The 22,276-nt window shown below is 53.9% G+C and overlaps 2 protein-coding genes across 6 annotated transcripts in view; one reads left to right on the top strand and one right to left on the bottom strand.

Annotated features, from left to right (window-relative positions):
• Positions 1–192: 192 nt before the first annotated feature.
• Positions 193–22,226, bottom strand: PLCD1 (phospholipase C delta 1). 5 transcript variants are annotated; one of them, XM_060162349.1, is made up of 16 exons: positions 22,056–22,226; positions 17,168–17,350; positions 14,257–14,421; positions 10,644–10,872; positions 4,328–4,457; positions 3,995–4,226; positions 3,207–3,408; positions 2,895–3,039; positions 2,669–2,818; positions 2,420–2,578; positions 2,029–2,188; positions 1,717–1,833; positions 1,140–1,318; positions 915–1,047; positions 689–838; positions 193–554 (listed from the first exon to the last, which is right to left on the bottom strand). In XM_060162349.1, exons 1-16 carry the CDS (start codon positions 22,087–22,089, stop codon positions 469–471), a joined length of 2,454 nt encoding a protein of 817 aa, XP_060018332.1. In that variant the 5' UTR covers positions 22,090–22,226; the 3' UTR covers positions 193–468. The 5 variants fall into 5 exon arrangements, 4 of the variants coding, with proteins under 4 accessions (XP_060018332.1, XP_060018334.1, XP_060018331.1 ...); XM_060162351.1 differs by lacking the exon at positions 17,168–17,350 and having other exon boundaries at positions 22,056–22,223; XM_060162348.1 differs by lacking the exon at positions 17,168–17,350 and having other exon boundaries at positions 14,257–14,413; positions 22,056–22,194.
• DLEC1 (DLEC1 cilia and flagella associated protein) overlaps positions 17,845–22,276 on the top strand; it is a 106,556-nt gene continuing 102,124 nt past the window's right edge. The window contains exons 1-2 of the mRNA XM_060162335.1: positions 17,845–17,964; positions 18,280–18,346. The gene's annotated coding sequence lies outside the window, so the exon portion shown is untranslated. The remainder of the gene's footprint in view (positions 17,965–18,279; positions 18,347–22,276) is intronic.

Genomic DNA, 22,276 nt, shown 5'->3' with positions numbered 1-22,276 from the left:
TACCCTCCGCCATTCAGGGGTTTGTTTCTTGCTGGTCCCTCCTGCCCGGGGGACAGATGTCCCCCCTTGCTCCAGTGTGAGGGTGGAGAAGTGGAGAGTGAGGTGCTGGGGCTCCAGTGCTCTGGGGCATGCACACACGCACGCATGCCTTACAGGGATTTTTCCAGTGTCCAGGTAAAGAGACCACAGTACTTAGTCTTATGATTTTTATAAAAACCCTCAACCTAGGGCCCGGCTGGAGGATGGAGCGGGCTGCAGTGTCATTCCTAACGGAATTGAGGACAGCTCCAGGGACTGGGCCAGCTCCTGGGCTCCCGAGAGGCAGCAACACAGACAGTAGGTTGGAGCTGAGGGCAGCGCGGGGCTGCCAGCTCTGAGCGAGAGGTTGGGAGCAGCCCCTGTCCTGCCCTCCAGATGTGGACAGAGGGCCTGGTCCGCTCGGGGCAGCCCTCACCAGACTCCCCGAGCCTAGTCCTGAAGGCCCACCTTCACAAAGAGGGTGGCAGATGGGTGCTGGTCTCCGTTCTTGGACAGGAGGTGAATGTGGCGGTATCCTGGCAGGCGGATGGGCGGGGAGGGGCGCACAGCGGAAGTTCTGGTCACTTAGGGAGGATGCTTTGAGGAATAGCCGGCCCCTTCCCAAGAGATGCCTCCCCTCGAGTCGTCCCCTCCCTCCACAAACACTCACCCTGCTTGAGGCTGTTCAAGGGGATGGTGCTCTGGCCAATGAAGTCATTCTTGGAGGAGGCATCGTAGTCCTCCACCACAAAGCGCACGAGGGCGAGCTCAGGCACAATCACCTCGAACTCAAACTCTGTGTCCCACCATGGGTTGAAACCTAGGGGTGCAGGCACCATGTCAACAGCATGGACACCGGCTCCAGAAGCCGGGCCCAGCCCAGGCCCAGCACGTACCGTTATTGGTGACCACAGCGGTCTGGTGGCTGGCCACGTCCTGGCCCACGCCATGGATCTCCACGGTCACCTTGGGGTCCACAATTGAATTCTTATTCTTGTTGACTTTTGGCAGCTGCTGCCCTGAGATGACCTGAGGAAAGGCGGGGGACAGTTAAGGGTTCAGGATGGTAGCCAGGGGGAAGGGAGGCCCATGGCATCTGTCCCTCCGGTGGCTGGCCATACCCTGACATTGAGCCGCTTCCGAGCCCACCAGGGCCCCTGAGCCAGGGCACGGGAGTTGAAGGTGGAGTTGGGGTCTCGCAGGAAGGCAGGCTTCAGCACATACCCACAGGCCCCATTGTCCTGGAATCGGCCCTGGTATACGTCCATCTCTGGCCCAGGTGTCTGGAAGTTCAAGGCCACTACAGGCAGGACAGAGCAGTCACAGGCTGTGGGCTGGCCTCAGGGGCCCCAGAGCCCAGCCTGCTTGGGGTACACTGAGGCCCAGAGTCACACGGTGAGGCAGAAGCAGGGTCCAGGATCACTCCAATGCCTACTGCCCTCCTGCCACCCTAACTGACCCACCACACCAACCTTGCATTCCATTTCTGCTGCCAGAATTCAAAGGACAAGTGTGCTAACAATGGGATTTCAGACGCTGTATTTGCTGGTGGGGGATATTTCCAGACTGAGATTACCAGCTCCTGAGCCCACAAATCCCTGCATCTGGCTCTGCCTGGGTCCCCAGAGGCTCCTGGCCCGTGGCCCTCCAGGCGGAAACCCTCACCCAGGCCTCCTCCAAGCCCCAGCCAGCCCGTACCGATCTGGCAGCCCCCATTCCACATCTCCACAGGGCTGTAGTTGGAGGAATCCGTTCTCCACCCGGCGGGGTAGATCCTGCTCAGGTGACTCACATTGTGGCGGACAAAGCTGTTTCCTGAGGGGGGTGTGGGCGCATTAGAAGCGGAGGCCTCCTGGTGAGTCCAAGCCCCTCCCTACCAGCTCTGTCTGGTAACAGCGTGGGGTGCCAGCTCTGGGCGACGTCCGGAGGGGTGGGAGCCAGTCCTGACCCTGGCCAGCTCAGGTGGTCAGACAGATGGACAGCACCCTGGGGGGACAGGGCCGGGCTCACCTGATTCTTGAAGCAGTCGGAGGGCACGGTTCTCGGAGAAGGATGCCATCTCATAGAAAGCCTGCCCACGGGTGCCAGGACTGGGGAAGCCCAGAAAGTGGACGCTCTTGCAGTAAATGACCATATCTGAGAGCTCCTTTGCTAGTCTGAGCTTGTCCTCCTGGGGGCCATGGGGAGGCCCAAGTTAGGTTCAGAGGTTGGGGCAGGTGGGCACTGAGAGAGCCAGAAACCCAGATAGAGAGAGAACAGAGAGGGAGACAGAGAGAGGGGGCAGAGGGTCTGAGTGACAGCCACAGAGAACCCGGACAAGACAAACACCCCACAGTGTGATGGAGGGGGATGGTGGGGTAGGGCCCCCCTCCCCTCCTCGCTCCATAGCCCCCGCTCAAACCGTGGACTTGTGCTGCACTTGGTGCCTCACTGCCTCATCCTCCATCTCAGCAGCCTCATCCTCGTCTGACACCACAGTGGCCTCAGGGCTGCCTTCCCCTCCAGGGAGGAAAAGCCCCCCAAGCTTCTTCCCCTTCAGCAAGATCTTCCCCTTCAGTTGCTAAGGGTGGAGGGGCAGCTGGTCAAGACGCAGCGGGCCTCCCGGCCAGTCCCCTGCCCTCTCCTCTGGGCACCCCACCCCATCGGGCACCTCAGGGGAAGGCAGGCTGCTGGTGACCCTGTCCAGTGGCCGATCCAACAGCATGGGGCCCAGGAGGGTGTGCAGGTGTTGCGCCATCACACGCTGCTGCTCCAGGCTGCAGTGGTTCTCCAGGGACAGGATGACGGGGTAGGGGGACACCTGGAGGCCCAAGGGCGGATTAGGAGGGGTGGGTGGGCCCGAGCATCCCCTTCCTCAGGCCCAGAAGCGCGCCCACCTTGAAGGCGTAGTCCCGGATGACCCTGAGCACGTCGCAGAAGAGGATCTTGGAGGTGAAGGTGTAGCCGTGATAGATGACCGGTTCCTGGTTGGGTCCATCCCAGCAGTCGAGCTCCAGGCAGCGGCAGCCTTTGCACAACGCCCTGCGAGTGGGACGGCGGCTAGGCCCCTCGGTCCCGGCCGGGCCCCGCCCAGGTCCCGCCTGCCCGCCCAGGTCCCGCTTGCCCGACCAGGTCCCGCCCCGCCCCGCCCCATCACGACCAGGTCCCGCCCGGCCCCGCCCCATCATGCCCAGGTCTCCCGGCCCCACCGGATGTAGGCTTCGGTGCTGCTGGGCCCCGTGAGCTGGTCTTCCAGCAGGTAGGTGTTGTGAGAGGACGACACCAGGTAGTGACTGAGCGGCTGGCCCATGTCCTGGTAGACCCGCCGGTGCGCCCGGTTGAAGGCGCTGCCGTCGGCCGAGAGCAGGTACATGAGGAAGCCGTCCTTGGTCATCTGCCGCCGCGCCTTGGCTGGGAGGCGGGAGGCCGGCGCCCGTCAGAACCCTAGGCTGGCGCCGCCGCTCTGGGGAGAGGGGCCCCCCCACTCCCCCTCCCCGCACTCCCCTCCCCCCTACTCCTCCTGCCTCCCGTCCTGAGCTGGTCCTCGGTACCTCTTGGAAGCGGCTAAGCTCGAGTCTCTTGACCAGACCGTGACTATCCCAGGGTGGGGCCCTGTCTCCTCCTCTGTCCCCCATGCTGTGAGGCCCCCCCTGAGGGCAGGGCCTCATCTCCTCCTTCTCCAGGACTGGGCCCCCATTTGACGTCTTAAAGCTTTGTGGCCAGCATGGGCACAAAGAGGGAGGCAGGAAAAGTGCCTGCTTTTCCAGCCTTCTCTCTCTCCATTTCCTGGGGGAGGAGTCCTCAAATCCCCTGAAGGAGGAACCAAGAGAGGGTCCCTGCCTCCCATCTGCTTTCCTGGGGCAGAGAAATACTGACCAGGGGCTCTGAGCCTGGCTGAGGTGCCCCCTTCCCGCCAGCTCCCTACTCTTGGGCTGCCGTCTCCCCAGGGGTCTCCCCACCCTGTGTGGCCCTGGGACCACAGGTCATAGGCCCTCACCCATCTCGCTGGGCTCGTAGCGCTCAATGAGGGAGAGGGCCAGTGCAGGCCCCGCCGCCTCCTCCCGCTGTTGGTGCTGCAAGAAGACCACTAACTGATCCACCGACAGGGTCTCCCCCGAGCCCGCAGCCTCCTTGAAGGTGAGGTCGATCTCCTTCCTCTGGGTCAATATCTTGTAGAAGGTCTCGATCTCCTCATCCTCCAGGGAGTTTGTCTGAGAGTGGTCACATTCCTGCAGAGCCAGGACGCCAGGTGGGCAGGGTTCAGAGCAGGTCTCGGGCTGCAGTCAAGGACACACTGCCAGGCAGACCCAGCCCTCACATCCTGCCTCACCCTGAAGATCTTTCGGGCATAGCTGTCGTCCACCTGGATGTTGAGCTCCTTCAGGAAGTTCTGCAGCTCCTTGAAGTTCATCTTGTTGTCCTTGTTTTTGTCAGCTTTTCGCAAGCAGGAATGAATCCAGCTGGGCAAGAAGTAAGGAAAGAATCCAGGAGCCCTGGGACCCCCGAGGTCCCAGCCACAGCCATGATTCAAGCTCAGGGTCAACTCCCGGGCCCAGGTGGACTGAGGTCCTCTGTAGACATTTGGCCTGACTTTTGGCATATCCTCATTTCAGAGGGAAGACCTGGTGGCCTCTTTGGAGGAAATGTGACATCCAGTGAAGGAGTCTTTTTCCTGTTTTCTGGCTTTGAACCCTTTCAGAATTTCAAAAACATTTCTTTTCTCACTCTAAAAGGGTTCATTACAGACAATTTAGAAAATGCAGAAAAGTAAATAAACAAAGCCCCCATAATCCTATCACCCAGGGGTAACTACTGTTAACATTTCAAGGTATGTCCTTTCCAGTATATAATTGTTACCCAATTACAGATATCGTATATATCTATATAGCATATAATTATACTATACACTATATAGTATATAGTGCTTTCTGATGAAAGTACTTGAGGCTTATTTAGTAGGAAACAGCAAATTTCAAGCCACTGATCAGAAGGTGGGGACATCACATGCAAAAACAAAGCCTGGATCATGGTGTCATGATTGGGGCACTTAGGCCTCCACTTCTCCATTCCCTCTATCTCTCCCATCAGAATTGACCTTGAGAACTAGAGAAGGAGGAGCTGCACACTACAGTCCACAGAAAACAGAGCTAACTATAGAACAAGACAATGGGAGCTCATGAGCACAATGAAAACATGATAGCAGGCTTCAGAAGAAATCACAAAAGAAACAACATAAATCATGCCATATAAACTTTTTAAAATTCTGAGGATTAAATAAAGAAAAACTAAAGTCATCTATCTGACAGACTGGAGGAAGCATTTGCAGCAAAGCCTTTGAAGAATTCATTAAAAAGAAAACAGTATGATGACCCTAATAACTAAATGAGAAAGGGATATAAACTGACCTTTTGCAAACATTACTAGTAGTCAAAGTTATTAACAATTTGGAAATGAGATGCAATTTCTTAAACTAAAATTTAGCAACTTAAAAGTATATTACCTAGTGCAGGTAAGGGTGAGGTGAAATGGACACTCAAATCCATCACGTGGGCAAAAGTAAATCAGTACAACCCTTAGGAAAGTGATGGAGGGATAGCTAAAGCTTTAACCTGTTACATCAGTTGACTCAGTAATTCCACTTCTAGGAATCCATTGGTAAGGAAATACTTCTAAATACTGAAAGGTTTTATGAACATAGTTCTTTGCAATGTTATTTATAGTGGTGAAGGAAATGAAATGTTTGACACTAAAAGAATGGATCACTAATTTATAGTCCATCCATTCAGTGGAATAGTACACAGTCATTAATAAAGCTGTTTATGGAGACTATACTAACACAGGGAAATAATTATGATATAATGTTACACAGAAAATGGATACAAATGTATAATCTCCACTATTTTTAGCAAACATATCATTAGGCAAAATGAAATGCAGCCAGAAAAAATTAAAGATTAAAATTTTATTCTAACCTACCCATATTTTTAAACCTTTATTTATATATATGTATGTTTTATGTAAATATGTGTATTTACATTAAAAAAATTATAGTAGAATTCCAGGTTAAAAAATCAAGTTCAGAGTGGTACACCCAAGCATGAGGTCCCAGTGCCAACTGCTCTTCAGCAGGCTGGGATGGCTTTATGATCTCAAGGTCTGGGCAGCAGAAGCCTGCAGAGGCCATGAGATTGTCCAAGTGCATGCCTGTGCAAAAGGAGTGACTATCACAAAAATGCCACAGAATTGGGCTTTTAAGAAAGCTCAGGGACTTCCCTGGTGGTCCAGTGGTTAAGACTCTGCACTTGCACTGCAGGGAGCACAGGTTCAATCCCTGGTCAGAACTAAAATCCCGCATACCTCGAGGCATGGCCAAAAATAAAATAAATAACAATTAAAATTTTTAAAAGAAAGCTCAAAATCAGGCAGACATAGCCTTGAGAAAAGACACTTAAAAGTCTTTGAAATGCTGAAAAGTACACAGTAAAGGGAGCTAACAGGGTTCAAAATGTGTCCCCCAAAGGAGTTGGATATACATTGGCAATGAATAATCAGAAAATGTAATAAAATAATTCCATACAGTAGCATCAAAATAAATAAAAATACAAATTCTTTTAATACATAACTTATACTCTGAAAGCCACAAAACATTGTTGAAAGAAATTAAAGATCTAAATAAATGGAAAGATACCCCATATTTGCTGATCAGAAAGAAGACTTGATATTGTTTAATGAGAAATACTCTCCAAACTGATCTACAGATTCAACACAATACCTATCACAGTCATGCTGGCTACTTTGCAGAAACTGACAACCCAATCCTCAAATTCATATGGAAATTCAAGGGACCCAGAACAGTCCAAACAATCTTGAAAAAAAAAGAACAAATTTGGAAGACTCACACTTCACGATTTCAAAACTTCGTACAAAGTTACAGTAACTAAAACGTTGTGGTTCTGGTGTGAGAAGAGACATTTAGGTAAATGGAAGAGAATTGAGAGTCGTGAAGTAAACCCTCATATTTATGGTCAGTTGATTTTTTGAAGATGGTGTAAAGACGATTCAATGAAGAAAGAATAGTCTTTTCAACAAATGGTGCTGGAACAGCTGTATGTCTACATGCAAAAAAAATGAAGTTGGATCCCTCACTACACCATACACAGAAACTAACTCAAAATGGATCAAAGACCTAAATGCAAGAGCTAAAACTATAAGAAGAAAATATATGAGTAAATGTTTGTGACTTTACGTTAGATGTGACATCAAAAAACACAAGCAACAAAAGCAAAAAGTAAATGAATTAGACTTCACTGAAACTAAAAACTTTTGTGCTTCAGAGAATACCACCAAAAAAAGAAAAGAACCCACAGAATGGGAGAAATTATTTGCAGAGCGTATATCTGATAAGAATATTTTTAAAATATTAGAATATTTTAAAAATATTTAGAATATCTAAAAAAAAAACCTCTTACAACTCAATAATAAAAAGACAGCTCAATTAAAAAATGGACCAGAGGGCTTCCCTGGTGGCACAATGGTTGAGAGTCTGCCTGCCGATGCAGGGGACACGGGTTCGTGCCCCGGTCCGGGAAGATCCCACATGCTGTGGAGCGGCTGGGCCCATGAGCCATGGCCGCTGAGCCTGCGCGTCCGGAGCCTGTGCTCCACAACGGGAGAGGCCACAACAGTGAGAGGCCCGTGTACTGCCAAAAAAAAAAAAAAAAGGACCAGAGATCTGAATAAACATTTCTCCAGAGGAGATATACAAAAGCACATTAAAAAATGGTCAATATTATTAATCATTAGGGAAATGCAAGTCAAAACCACAGTAAGAGACCTATTTAAAAAAGAAATAACAAGTGTTGGTAAGGACGTGGAGAAACTGGAACCCTTGTGCACTGTTGGTGGGGATGTAAAGTGGTACAGATGCTATAGGAAACAGTATAGTGGGTCGTCAAAAAAATTGAAAATAGAATTACCATATGATCTAACAATCTGACTTCTTGGTATATACCCCAAAGAATTGACAACAGAGCCTCAGAAAGATACTTGTACACCCACGTTCATAGCAGCATTATTCATGATGGACAAAAAGTGGAAGCAACCTAAGTGTCCATTAATGGACAAATGAATAAACAAAGTGTGGTAATATACATACAATGGAATATTGTTCAGCATTTAAAAGGATGGAAGTTCTAACATGTGACAACATGGATGAAACTTGAGGACATTATGCTAAGTGAAATAAGCTAGTGGCAAAATGACAAATACTGTATGAGTCCACTTATATGAGGAACTTAAGAGTAATCAAGTTCATAGGGACAGAAAGTACAACAGTGGTTGCCAGGACCTGGGGGAGGGTGGAATGGGGAGTTACTGTTTAATGGGTACAGAGTTTCAGTTTTACAAGATGAAAAGAGTTCTGGAAATGGTTGCACAACAATGTGAATGTACTTAACACTACTGAACTGTACACTTAAAAATGGTTAAGATAGTAAATTTCATGTTATGTATATATTACCACAATTTAAAATTAAAATAAATAGATCCATAAAAAAAGAACTTTACAACAACAAATGGGCAAAGGATCTATTGAATAGCTGTTTCTCCAAAGAGATATACAAATGGCCAATAACCACATGTAAAGATGCTCAACACCGTTAGCTATCAAGGAAATGCAAATCAAAACCACAGTGAAATGCCACTTCAAACCCACAAGGATGGCTATAATAAAAGAAAAAAAAGGCAGATAATAGCAAGGGTTAGTGAAGATGTGAAAAATCAGAACTCTCAGACACTGCTGGTGGGAATGTAAATTTCCTCTTTGGAAAATAGTTTGGCATTTCCTCAAAAGGTTAAATATATAGTCACCACAAGACTCAGAAATTCTAGGTATATACTCAAGAGAAATGAGAACATATGTCCACACAAAAACTTATACACAAATGTTCACAGCAGCATTATTCAGAGAAGCAGAAACCCAAATGTCCATCAACTGCTGATTGGATAAGTAAAATGTGGAATGGCCACACGGTGGAATACTATTAGGCAAACAGAAGGCATGAAGTACAAACACATGCTACGACATGGACGAACGTTAAAAACATTATGCTAAGTGAAAGAAGCCAGTCACAAGAGACTGTATGATTCCATTTATATAATAGGTCCAGAAAAGACAAATGTATAGAGACGGAAAGTAGATTAGTGGTTGTCTAGGGCTGGGGGGTTGTGGGGAAATGGGGACTGCTAAAGGGCATGGGGTGTCTTTTGGGGGTGATGGTTGCATAACTCTGAATACACTAAAAAATGGACTTGTACACTTTAAGTGGATGAATTATATGGTATGTGAACTATATCTCAATAAAGCTGTCATTTAAAAAGAAAAAAAGGAGCCGGTGCTGGTTCCACCCTAATCCTACATACCAGAAGGCTGATCACTTTGAACCATAGACTACTGTGTTGCTGTGCACCTGGACTTTGAAGTGAATTTGTTTCAAGCCCGCAGGCTGGCCTGCACACTGGGACTGGGGGAACGTGATGACTCCCCAAAGAGTGGCACAGGATATGGGGGCAAGTGGGAGTGTATCATGGCCTTCCAAACTCCCAGAGGAAAAAAATGCAGTTAACCCTAGGAAACATTAAAATATCTGAGACTAGGTCTCCCACTGAAGCAGGCAGCTCCCCTCAGCCTCCCCACTCCATGCTGGTTACCTAGGGGGGATGAGGGACTTCAGGGGGCTGCACTGTTGTCTGGCCCTTGGGTCAGAGTAGACCAAAGAGGGCTCCAAGTACCCTCCCTGCTTCCTTTGTGTTCTCCCAAATTCATATGTTGAAGCCCTGACCCTCAATGTGATGTATTTGGAGATGGGGCCTTGAGAGACTTAGATGAGGTCATGAGTGGGGGCCTCATGATGGGATTAATGCCCATAAAAGAAGAGACACCAGAGGGACTTCCCTGGTGGTGCAGTGGTTCAGAGTCCGCCTGCCAGTGCAGGGGACACGGGTTCGAGCCCTGGTCCAGGAAGATCCCACATGCCACGGAGCAACAAAGCCCGTGCGCCACAACTACTGAGCCTGTGCTCTAGAGCCCGCAAGCCACAACTACTGAGCCCGTGTGCCACAACACTGAAGCCCGCCTGCCACAACTACTGAAGCCTGTGCGCCTAGAGCCTGTGCTCTGCAATAAGATAAGCCACCACGATGAGAAGCCCGCGGACTGCAACAAAGAGTAGCCCCCGCTCCCCACAACTAGAGAAAGCCCGCGGGCAGCAACGAAGACCCAATGCAGCCAAAAATAAACAAACAAATAAATAAATTTATCTTTAAAAAAAGAAAAGAAAAAAAGAAGAGACACCAGAGATCTTGTGCTCTCTCTCTCTCTCTGCCATGTGAAGACAGTGAGAAAGAAGGCAGCCATCTACAAGCCAGGAAGAGAGCTCCCACCAGAACCCGATCCTCTGGCACCCTGACCTTGGACTTCCAGCCTCCAGAACGGTGAGAAAATTAATTTCTGTTGTTTAAGCCACCCAGTCTATGGTATTTTGGTATGATGGCCCAAGCTGCGTGTCTTCCATACCCAGGTTGTCCTGGGGACGACCATAGCCAGTACCCACCCGCTGGGCCTGGACCCACTGCCACCAAAAGGATACTGCCGCAGCTTCTGCTGCTGGTCCATGGAGCCCGAGTGATGGACGATCTTGCGCAGGCCCTGCACCCAGTGCTGGGCTTCGGTGGGCGATGGGGCGATGAGGTCTAGAGTATTGCGCTGGTCCTTGAAGACGATGGAGAAGCAGCGGTCCTCAGGCACGTCCCGGGCAAACTTCTCCAGGCCCTCTGAGCGGCGCCCCATCCGCACCTCCTGAATGTCCTCGATGGAGACTGCAAGAAGAGGGTGGAGGTGGGCAGAGAGAGCCGTGAGGGGCAGGAAGATGGGCAGAGCGGGGGACAAAAAGAGGCTGAGGTGGAGAAGGAACGAGACACAGCTATAGCGTACACATGGAAACGCCCAGGCAGAGAGAGATTGACTTTAGGGTGGGAAGGGCACCTAGGGTCCCAGGCCTCCTGTTTCTGTGCTGGGAGGAAGCAGGGCCCCTGGGAGAGGAGTGGGGCAGGGCAGGGCTCTCATACAGAGATAGAGAGAGACCATTCTGGAGCTTGGGGCCTGTGACGGAGAGGAGGCCACACACTCTCCTGTTGTGCTTGACTTTGGGCCCTTCGCCTCCCTCAAGACAGCCATGGGAGCCTCCAGGCCCCTCTCCTGACAGAGGGGGAAGTGCTTGTGTCAGGGGAGCAGCCAGGGCCTTGCCCTGCATGTATCTGTGTGTCCTGATCTCAGGGAGCCCCTTGGCAGGAATGGTGCTCCAGGATCCCAAGAGGTAGACTGGAGGGTGCCCCTGGGGGTCTGAGATGACATCATTCTGCCCTTGGGAACCAGCGACGGGGGCTGTCCTGTCACAGCCCAACCTTCCAAGCTTTAGGGAGCAGCAAGGCCCTGCTCACCTGCCTGAAACCCCAAGGTGCCCTCCCTGGCCTGGCTGGGAGGGGCTCATGCTGGGCCTCCCCGCATCAGGAGCCAGGCTCTGCCCCTGCCCCTGCCCCTGCCCCATCCCCATCCCCATCCTGAGCCATCCACGTCCATCTTTCCTGGGTCTAGACCAGCTCTGGCTGAGAGCCTGCCTGTCCTTCCCGGTGGTGGCCTCCTGGCCACCTGCAGGCCCCAGATGTGTGGCATGTGCCTGTCCAGGAAGCAGGCTCTGAGGTGTGAGACACGCGAACCCTGGGCCATGTGGGATGCAGGGGATATCCCTGCTGAATCGCTCCGCTCACAACCTTCCGTGTCCCTCTAGGTCCCACACCAGCTGTAGCTGCCCCAGGCTGGGAGTGGAAACAGGAAGCCTGGGCAGCGGAGAAAGAATCCAGACGCCTTCCCTGCTGATGATAATCCTTGTCTGCCTATGGGAACCAGAGCTGAGGGAGGCTAGTGGCATTGGGATGGGGGCAACTTCCGGACCAGGAAGCAGAGGCAAAGAGAACTGGGGACTGCTCCCCACCCCCATCTCCTGGCCTCAGTTTCCCTGGGGGGGGGAGCACAGTGGAGGGCAGTCTCACTGCTCACTTAGAGGAGGGAAGCATGTGGTGCACATGCCCGATGGGCATGCTCAGCCCAGACCTGTCTCTGGGTCTCTGACATGGAAAAAGCCCTCTTCCAGCCATGCTCCTCACCGGAGCGCACCTGGTGCCCAACCCCCAACCTGTCGCCCCTGTGGCCCCTCCTGTCAGGGTGCAGCCCCCTCACTCACGGCCCTTCCTTGTTCTTGCCCCTGCACCTTTGCTCACACTGGGTCTGCTGCCCGGGAGGTTCCTCCTGCCCTTGTGCTCCCAGCTGTGCCGGTATGAGGTTCCCAGCTCACCAGCTCAGGTCTGGAAAGGCCCACATCTCCCACTCCTCAGTCTGCCCCCTGCCCACCCCCGCCAGGTGCTTGGCTCACACTGGGAACCATGCACGTGTACTGGCTGGGGGGGTGGGCTCCCAGGAGTCCCAGGGCTCAGACAGTATGATGCCCCATTCCCACGGTGCCGCCAACCGCCAGCGTCTAACAGGAAACCCCATATCAGGGCAGAGGCCTGTGAAGGAACCTGGCTGGAGCCACAGACAGAGGCAAGGGCCAGGTCACTCCTGTGTTACGTGGCCAACAGGCACGCAGGGTAGTTTCCTGAGAGCACTTCAGGCTCCATCCCCTCCCACCCTGCCCTGCCCTGCTCAGACCTCCCATGGCCCACTGCCCCCAGGACCCAGCCGGGCTCTCCGCATCGGACCCTGCTCCTGTCCTGCCTCCCCTCTGACCTGCCACAGGCAACACCTTCTCAGGTTTCTGTCCAGTGTCCCGGGGCCTGGCAGACCCTTCCTGAGACACCCTCAGTGGGCCGCCCCTCCCTTTTCTCCTGCCCCCTTCCCACCTGGGCCCTGTCACCTGTGTCTGGTCTCACTCCCCAGAGACCTGCCAGTGGGCTGACCCTGCCTGCCCCATCTCTACAGCCGAGGGCAGGTGAATGGGTGAGGGATTTCCAGGGACTTGGACTGTGTGAGAAATCCAGCTGCAGTGATCCTTCTGTACCCCCAGCCACACGTGGTTATTTAGATATAAATTAGTTAAAGTTCAGTAAAATTAAGAATTTGTGGGATTTCCCTGGCGGTCCAGTGGTTAAGACTCCACACTTCCAAAGCAGGGGGCTCAGGCTCAATCCCTGGTCGGGGAAGTAAGATCTCACATGCTGTGCAGTAGCACAGCCAAAAAAAAAAAGAATTCATTTCCTCAGTCACACTAGCCACAGTTCAAGTGCTCAATGGCCACAGGTGGCTAGTAGCTAACATATTGGACAGCACAGATACAGGACATTCCCATTATCATAGAAAGTTCTTTTGGATAGCTTTGGTCTAAAATTTTCCCACCAAGTAAAGGTGCAGAGGGAACCTCTCATTTTACAAGATTTTTAGGGCATTCTGTGTAAAAGGGCAGCAGCAGTGGCAGAACTTTCTTCCTAAGACCTTGCAGGGGGCACTCTCCATCTGCAGGCCTGAGCTTTGGCGTCTTGGACCTTTTCTAAAGCTTCCAGAAAGCCCTCAGGTCCACAACCCCAAGGGAGCTGCCCAGCCAAGGCCTCTCTGTGCAAGTCCCAGCCCTGCTCCACCCCAGGCTCTCTTTCTGGTCCCAGCCCAGGGAGGAGCTGCCTCCTGCAGCCCCACCTCACATCCTGGCCACTGCTACCTGGAAGGGCCTTATCTGCCCCTGGACTTTGGGCCTCACCACACCTGGGCCCTAGTCCTCCCTCCTTCCCTCCTTCCCACAAATGTCCGGGTGGTTACCTGGGAATTCAGGCAACACTGTCTAGCTCCCTCCCTACTTGGGAGCCCGGCTTTCCCCATCTGTGGTCATGGCTATGGAGTCCCACACCCAAAAGGCTTGAGCATGTCCATCTGTGGTCCTTGGTCCATGACTGCCCTCTCTAGCCCAGGCTAGGCCTCAGTTTCCCTATCAGTGATTTAACTGGCTCCTCTCCCCAACCCTGGCCAGGCTGTTTCCGCATATCTGGTCCTGTTTGCATGACCAACCTCTGCCCCGCCAGGCCAGGCCTCAGTTTTCCTACCTTTGGTCCTGGTCCACGACTGACCTCCAGCCCCACCCTACCCTGACCAGTGTCAGTTTCCCCAACCAAGTGCAGGTGCAGCACCCTGCCCCTCCCCCTGCAGCCCAGGGCACTCACACAGCTGGGACTCTGGGGTCCGCATGACCTTGCGGGACTCCTGCCAGATGGTCTTGCAGTCCTCCTGCAGCTTGTAGAAGCGTTCTCTCCGCCATGAGTTGGACTTCACCTTCAAGAGCTGGCTGCCCTTCAGCAGTGCCTGTAGGTCCTTGTCATCCTGTAGACCTAGGGGGCAGAGCTGGTAAGATGCTACCTCCTCTAGGGTCCCTGCTGCCCCAGGCCCCATGCTGGCCATGCCCACCACTGGACCCTCTCAGCCCATTTTTCACCAGCCTCATCCTCAGCTCTCTGTTCACTTCTCCCTCCGTCACCCTTGTTCCAACCTGATTCTGGAGCCCTGCCTTCTCCAGGAAGGCATCTGTGTTGCCAGCTGAGGCCACGTAAACCTTTGGACACCCACCCACTCAAGGCCACACTTTATACACTATGACCTGCCACCCACAGCTGAATGGACAAAGAGAGGGCAGCTAATTCAAGAACACCTGGTTCCTGGGTGACCAGACCCCTAGGAAATGGCCTGGCTCTGAAAGACTTAGTGGGCTCCTCCTAGGGGTCAGAGTGACCTGAAGGAAGCTGGGACCAAAAGACCACCCTAGCCTATCACCCTGGCCACATGGAGTCCAGCAGCCAGCTCCATTCAGAGCCGATGGACTACCTCACCTCACTTCTGACCCCAAAACAAAAACTCTGTGGCTTTTCAGCAATCTTTATCCTTCTGCTCCAGCAGAGTGGTGGCATCAGGGACCGTGTGGGTCCAGTCTGAGGGGCCTGTACCTAGGCCTATAGGCTTTTCCTTTCTGAACCCAGATCCTCAGCCCCTGATGTGCTCTCCCAGTTTATCCATGACCCCACTCCCTATGCCCCAGCCAGCCTGCTCCACACACACTCAGGACCTACAGAATCTTCTGGACCACTTCCCCGGGCCTCAGCCACCCACCCCCTATCCCTCCCCAATCTCCTGCTTCCAGTGGAGACACAGCCACGTGCTAACAGCCCCCCACACCCATGGCTTCAGGAAACCTCCTTCCCTCTCTGTGCCTCTGTTTCCCCAACAGCACTGAGTAAGGAGGTGTCTCAAGACCTCCTCAGAGGTGACAGTCTGATGTGACCTTCCCCCACCTTGGTCCCAGCTCTCTCCACCCCCTGCCTTAGCGTCAGCAGTTTCCCTCCAGCCCGAGGGGAGGCCCATTGAGGGAGGAGGGGGCTCCTCCAGGATGTCCTCAACTGGTGGCTGTGTCTGTGGGGCTCAAGACAGAGGCCGGGAAGGGTAGTTCCCAGCCGCCGGAGGAGAGAGCAGCCTCAGCTCAGCTGGGGGATTCCACTGTCCTTTCCAAGGCTGAGGTCATCTGGCAGGGGGGTCATCTCCTTACCCTCTGGCTTCTGGCTGTACCGCCCCTCCCCGGCTAGGGCATTAGGACAAGCCACTGCGCATGGCACAGATGGGGGGGAGGGGCGGCGCACAGGGGCGGAAGGTGAGCCCCACCCTCTGGTTCTGGAAAAGGCTGTGAGCAGATGACATGTTCATCCTGTCCTGGAGCCAGACTGTGGCCCTGTCTGCGGTCAGGCAGAGATAAGTCCCCTGGTTGCCGACATGGCTTCCGGAACACAGACCTCGGTCCCAAGGTGGGTCTTGATATTAGTGGCCCTCCAGGCCGCTGGGCGACCTAAGCAGACACCTCCATCTCTGAGCCTCATTTGAGGCCCTTTTGTTTCTGAGGCCTCTGGGCTGCCCGCCCCCCCTCCCTTGCTCCCTTAGCACCCAGAAGGTCTATGGGCCCTTCGTTCAGCCCCACTCACTCAGCTGAAGCACCTTCTCCTCCTGCGGGAGGGTGGTGCTGAGGGGCCTCTGAGCTCAGGGGCCCCTGGGTCGACCTTGCAGCCTCACCAACCTGCCCAGGCTAGTGGCACACATGGGGAGTGCAGAGGGGCTACAGTGCTAATAGGAGGCTGGTGGTGGGGGTGGTGCCAGGAGCCCTGCCCATGTACCTAGGGTGAGGCCTCATGGAAACAAACTGAGTCTGGGACTCATAGCAATACACAGCTACACAGATATAGCCACACACATACACAGTCACACACACCACACCACCGTACTCATCACACACTGCCATACACAACCAGGAAGAGACAATGGGCCACACACGGTGACACATATTATTACATGGAGTCACACACAGCCACACAACGTACAGTTGTGTACAGAACATCATCGTCGTCATAATAATAGCAGTCACCATAATAATAATAATAGTTCATGTTTGAATAAGATCCTGTTCTTAGCACATGTATTTAATCCCTTGAACAACCCTGTGAGGAAGGCACTATCATTGTTCCCATTTTCCAGATGATGAAACGGAGGCTCAAGGAAGTTACATGGTAGAGTCGGGACTCAGAAGCTTGCCCACAGGGCCGATGCTAGAAAACATTACCTTATACAGCCACCTCTCAGGGGCATGCTGCCACAAAGAGTAACAGCAGAACACCCACAGAACACACACACCATAACAGAGATGACAGAATCACTCAGTCACCTGGGTCACCCACAGTCACACATGGTACACAGCATCACCCTGGATCGCACACTGTCACACTGGTGCCACTAGGTTACACAGCATTGCATATCATTATTGCTGCACAGTGGCCCCCACTACCATACAAGTGACAGAATCACCACTAGGTTTGTAAACAGGATGGTTTGGGGGTGGCAAGGCGCAGGGTAACCAATCCCCGCCCCCAGTACTCACTCCACATGCCATGCCCGCAAACACAGCCCCACCGTGGGTCACACACTCACAGAACTATACAGGTCCAGTCCCCGAGATCAGGAACATACAGTCTGAGTCCTGTCCCAGCTGCCTTCCCAGCCTCCGCAGATCTCGGGGGGTGGGGGGGGGCGCCCTGCATCCCTTACCCAGCCTCTGCTCATTGAGAGCTGCCACCTCGAGGCTCTGCTCCTGCAGGTAGAGCTCTCTGGAGCGGCTCTGGCTCCGGCTTCGGCGCCTGACCCCCAGGCACTGCATGACGTTCCGAAGTGCCCCCGCCGCCCGCTGAGCCTGGCCCGGGACAGTGTGGCGTCCAGAAGGCAGCCCTGGCCCTAGGAGCGGAACGGCCTCCTTAGAGTGGAGCAGGGGCGGAGACCTGGAGTGGACGGGCGGGGCTAGAACCCGTGGGGGCGGGGCAGTGAAGGGTCGGGCCATGGCTCTAGAGGCGGGGCGATACAGAAATCTGTGCTGAAGGGGCGGGGCCATACCCTAGGAGGCAGGGACAGTTCCAGAGGGGCAGGACCGATGCCCCCAGGAGGTGCGGCGAGAGCGGAATCAAGGCGGGGAGAGGAGGAGGAACCGGGGCCGGGAGGTGAAGTGGGACAAATCCATAACCCGGGAAGAAGATCAGTGGTGAAAGTCAGAGCCCAGAAAGCGGATTGGGGTGGAGCCAGAGCCAAAGAGATGGGGAGCGGGAGGAGCCGAGTCTGCGAGGCGACGTGGGGCAGAGGTAGCCAGGAAGACGGCCGGGGGCGGAGCCAGGGCCCAGGGGACAAACCGGGGGAGGGTCCCTCACTGCAAAGGCATTTTGTTTTCCAGCAGGGAGGGGCGGAACCTCGACTGTGGAGGCAGTCCTACCAGGGGGCGGAGCCTGAGCCGCGAATTCTAAACACTTAGCTGGAGGTCTGGCGGAGGACTGGAGGGCTGGGCAAGATTGAGCCGGGAGGTAAGCCCGGCCGGGCGGCAGCCTGGGCTGCAGAGTCTAGCGGACAACCGGGTGGGGCGGGATAGGAAGGAGCTGGGGATGGAGCCCGGGCCGGACAGCGGAACCCGCCAAATATTTTACCTCAGTTCCTCAACGAATTCATTGTGACTCAACGGGCTGTTGCCTCACATGTAAACCTCAGGGAGGCGTTTCCTTCTCTGAGAGTTCCGCTACCTGAGTGGGATAATCTCCAAGGCTCCAAATGCGAATGGAATTCTTGAAAAAATGCTGGTCTTAAAAATGAGTCCATTAACACAGGCTTGCTTTGATAAATAGGTGAGGAGGACTCCAACTCCATATAAAACTGTGCTGCCAGTGTGCTCGGAACAGTGGGCCCTTTCATGTAAGTTACGTCTTGCTTTTCATTCACCCAGCAATTATTTATGGAGCCCCTACTGTGTGCCAAGGTCAGGACACCACCCAGAGGCCTGACTCACTCCTCTCTTTTACTCTCCGCCTCTGAATAGTTTCTTCACTCGCCTCACCGCAGCTCCAGTCACCAGCATTGACAGTGAGTCACTGGCAAAGCCAGTTATTAGCACAGACAAGCACAGCAATAATAACAAACTGAAGTGCAGAGCAACTTGCCTAAGGTCACACCTCGGAGAAAAATAAATCATGAGAATGTGTGTTAATGTAGGTGAGCTGGAATATGGGCACAGAAATATTGTTCTTCATTTGGAGCTGAGGGAGCTGATTGTAAGGGGAACCTCTGTTTTAGAGAAACCACGTGATGGTTTAATGGTTTAATCAGAGGGCCAAGGACTCCCCGAGGACCTATGGATAGAATCACATCTCAATACAATTTGCTTCCTTTGAATTCTTTTTTATGTATTTTATTTTATGCATTTAAAAACATGATCCTGAGAAGGGGTCCACAGGCTTCACCTAACTGCCAAAGTGGTCCAGGGCACAAAAAAGTTAAGATCAGTGTGGATCAGTGTGTGTCTGTGTTGTGTGGGCATGGAATCCCAGGGACAGACAGCTTTGAAACATAATTGAGGAGGGTAGGGGTCTGGCTACCCCAAATTGCTATGATGGATCTGGAACCGTTATCTCTTGGGGGTACTGACTTCTTTGCCAACCTAGAATTCCTTTGCCCACTAGTGCTTTATCCTCACAACATCCCCTATCAGTAGGTATTGCTTTCCCGTGGATGAGAAAACAGGCCCAGACAGGCAAAGGGACTTGCTCAGGGTCACAATGTAAGTAGAGGCAAAGCTAGGACTGGAACCCAGGACTGGAATCTAGGACCAAGATGAGGCCCCTCTTACACCCTACCTTGCACTTTTACTAATGCCAGGTTTTACAGTGGGGCGGGAGGGATTCAGTGTTTGAATAGTTAGTGTAGGTGGAGGTGGATGTGTTCAGTGAGGGGAGAGCTTTGGGAAGTTAGGTCTTTTTGGGTACATCTGGGGACCTGCTGGAGAAGCCAGTGCAGGCCTGGCTAGAATGGAGCAAGCAAAGGAAGTAGGGTAGGGAAGGAGGCCAGGGGACTACAGCGTCAGTCTGAGGGCTTCAGAAGCACCAGAAGGAGCCCCTGATTCTTCTTCTTTTTTTTTTTTTTGGCCTCACTGCATGGCTTGCAGGATCTGAGTTCCCCGACTAGGACTCAAACCCCGGCCCCTGGCAGTGGAAGCATGGAGTCTTAACCACTGGACCGACAGGGAATTCCCCAGGAGCCCTTTGATTCTTAAGGGTTCTGGTCACTTTTTTCCTGGTTAGGGACTACCTTATTCCCCCTCATCTCACAAAGTACTCACATGATGTGGTCACTTGGGGGGTGGGCCTCCTGTAGGAACATTGTACCTGCTGGTACTAGGCACTGTTCTCATTATTGCCTTGTATGTGTTAGCTCATTCAATCCTTACTGCAATCCATGAGGGAGGTAGTGTTCTTATCCCCCGTTTTACAGATGAGGAAACTGAGGCACCAGGAAGTCAAGGGATTTGTCTAAGATGAAAAAGCTAAGACTTGACCCCAGGTAGTCTACTTCCATAATCCATGTCTGTATACTACAGTGCCTCTGAATGCATCTGGGGCGAGGACAGAAGGGACATCTCTTATCTAGGTGGCCCCCATACCCCCCCTGGCCAATGGAGGGAGCCTTTCTGCAGCAGACCCCCAACTGCCCAAGCCAGAAAGTGTGTCCAGTGCTAGAGGACCCGAAATATGAAAGAGATGCAGACTCTCCAGTGGAAGTGTGAACAACCTGGAACAGCACAGGGCACAGTGACTACACCCTTCCACCACCAGTTCTCCTTGACAGATTCTTGCTTGCCGATATGGTTTGCAGGGGGAACAAAAGGCAGTTAAGGGACGTAATTTTGGGTGATGAGCTAGAAGCAGCAGGGCCTTCAGGGAGACAGCTTGGGATCGCACTGTTCTTGCCAGCTCCGCAGGAAGAGCTGGACTGTCAGGCACTTGGGAGGCAGGTCTCAAACACGATGGACCAGGGCTGCCAAGCCCATGCCACAAAACTGGGAGGCGCTGAATGAGCCTCCACGTGGCTTCCTCTCCAGGGAAGATACCAGGGCTGCCCAGGGACAGAGACCGGGCAAATGCACAGATGCCTGAGGATGCAGCCCATTCTAACATGAGCTGAGGCTACAGCTGTAGCCAGAGGCGATCAGAGGGCTTGTAGGAGGTCTGAATGTGAAGCTGGCATGGAAGAGGTGGCAGTCTGCAGGGTACACAGCACTAGCTAAGGGATGATGAGAGAGAAAGCAGAGATCTCTACTGTGATCCTCTGAGCTGCCCAGCCACCCTTCCTGCCAGGGTGGCAGGAGCACTGAGACACCTCTGTCCTGAGAGGAGAAGAGGGAGCCCTGGAAAGGGCAGGGATCCCATGACCCTGAAGGAGTTTGCCTTGAGGCTACTTGTGTGAGGGTAACAGCTCTGGGCACTGAGCAAGGTCTCTCTGGGCCATGGGGACCAGATCTGAGACAACCAGGAAAATGAGACAGACTGGGCACTGGCTGAAAGGAACGTCTCCGAGTGTCCCTGAATTCCAGAGGGTCTCTAGTGGACAGCTGGAGGGCTCTGGCTTTCTCTTTCCCTTCTATTATATCCATGCATGGTTTAGGTGGATAGGTGGTGGGCACTAAAGGACTCCAGAGGTACTAGAAAACAGAGGGAGATCGGGTTAAGCGGTGATTGGTGCAAGAGAGGCAGGGTTTGCTGAGCTGGCAGATGACCTGGGGCGCAGGAGGGCAAAGCACGCTAAAAGTGGGTGAGTCCCCAGGCTGGAGCAAAGAGATTCCAGGTCCAGGTTGGGGGCCCCCGTGCAGCTAGGAGACCTCCAGTCCCTGCAGTCCAGAGCCCGCGGCTGCCCTCTCTCCTGGAGAGACAGCTATAGGGCAAGGAGCTGGCCCAGACTGTTTCCCGGTCGGTCGGAGAAGACAGAGCTCGGCTGGACAAAGGGGGGTAGCAGCAGGCAGTTAGAGCTGAGACTCAGGCCTGTCCGGCCAGGAGGGTGCGCAGATGGGGGCGATCGGGCTGCCCCTCCCAGTCCGGGCGTCGCTGACTAGGATTTCTGCGCTGGGCAGTTACTGCGGCGCGGCCCGACCTCACCTCGCAAACCTCCTCGCCCCAGCCTTCCCACCCCGCCACACCTACGCTGCCTGACGCGGTCCAGGCACGCCTGGGCTTTGGGGAGCCTCTCTGGGCGGCCCGGACTGGGCGAAGATAACTCGGTTATTCGTGGATGCTGGTTCCTTTCCTCCTCGGTCCCTCCGAGCGCGCCGGACCCTGGAGCCCACCCGTCCGTGACTAGGATAGGGAGAGGGGGAGTCCCCGAGGCGGCAGGGCCGGGGGAGACTCGCACCCTTCTCCCCACCGGCCGGGTCTGGGGAACAAGCCTGGAAACGCCCAGGGTTGCGCCCGGCAGTCCCGGGTGGAGATTTCCTCCGTGCGACAAAAGGGACGAGGGGCGGGCCCGGGGCGGGGCGGAGAGCGGCCGAGGCACCGGGGGTCCCCCATCCTGGGCCGGGAACGGCTTTCCTCGAGGTCGGCCCAGGCGGGGTCCCCCCGCGAGCCGGCCGAGTACTCACCGTGCAGGGTCAGGAAGTCCCGGCCCGAGTCCATGCCCGACGGACGGCGCGGCGGGAGGGGGGCGCCGCGGGACACTCGTCCGCAGCGACAGCGCGGGCGGCCTCGGGTCCGAGAGGAGTGCAGGGGAGGGCCCCGAATGGAGTGAGGAGGGAGGACACCGGAGGTGCTCCCGGGACTCCGTTCCGCCCCCCGCCCGCCCGCGCCTCCGCCCCCGCCCCCT

The sequence above is a fragment of the Lagenorhynchus albirostris genome, chromosome 10 (genome assembly GCF_949774975.1).
Source record: "Lagenorhynchus albirostris chromosome 10, mLagAlb1.1, whole genome shotgun sequence".
NCBI lineage: Eukaryota > Metazoa > Chordata > Mammalia > Artiodactyla > Delphinidae > Lagenorhynchus > Lagenorhynchus albirostris.
This window is presented reverse-complemented; position numbering and strand designations above follow the sequence as displayed.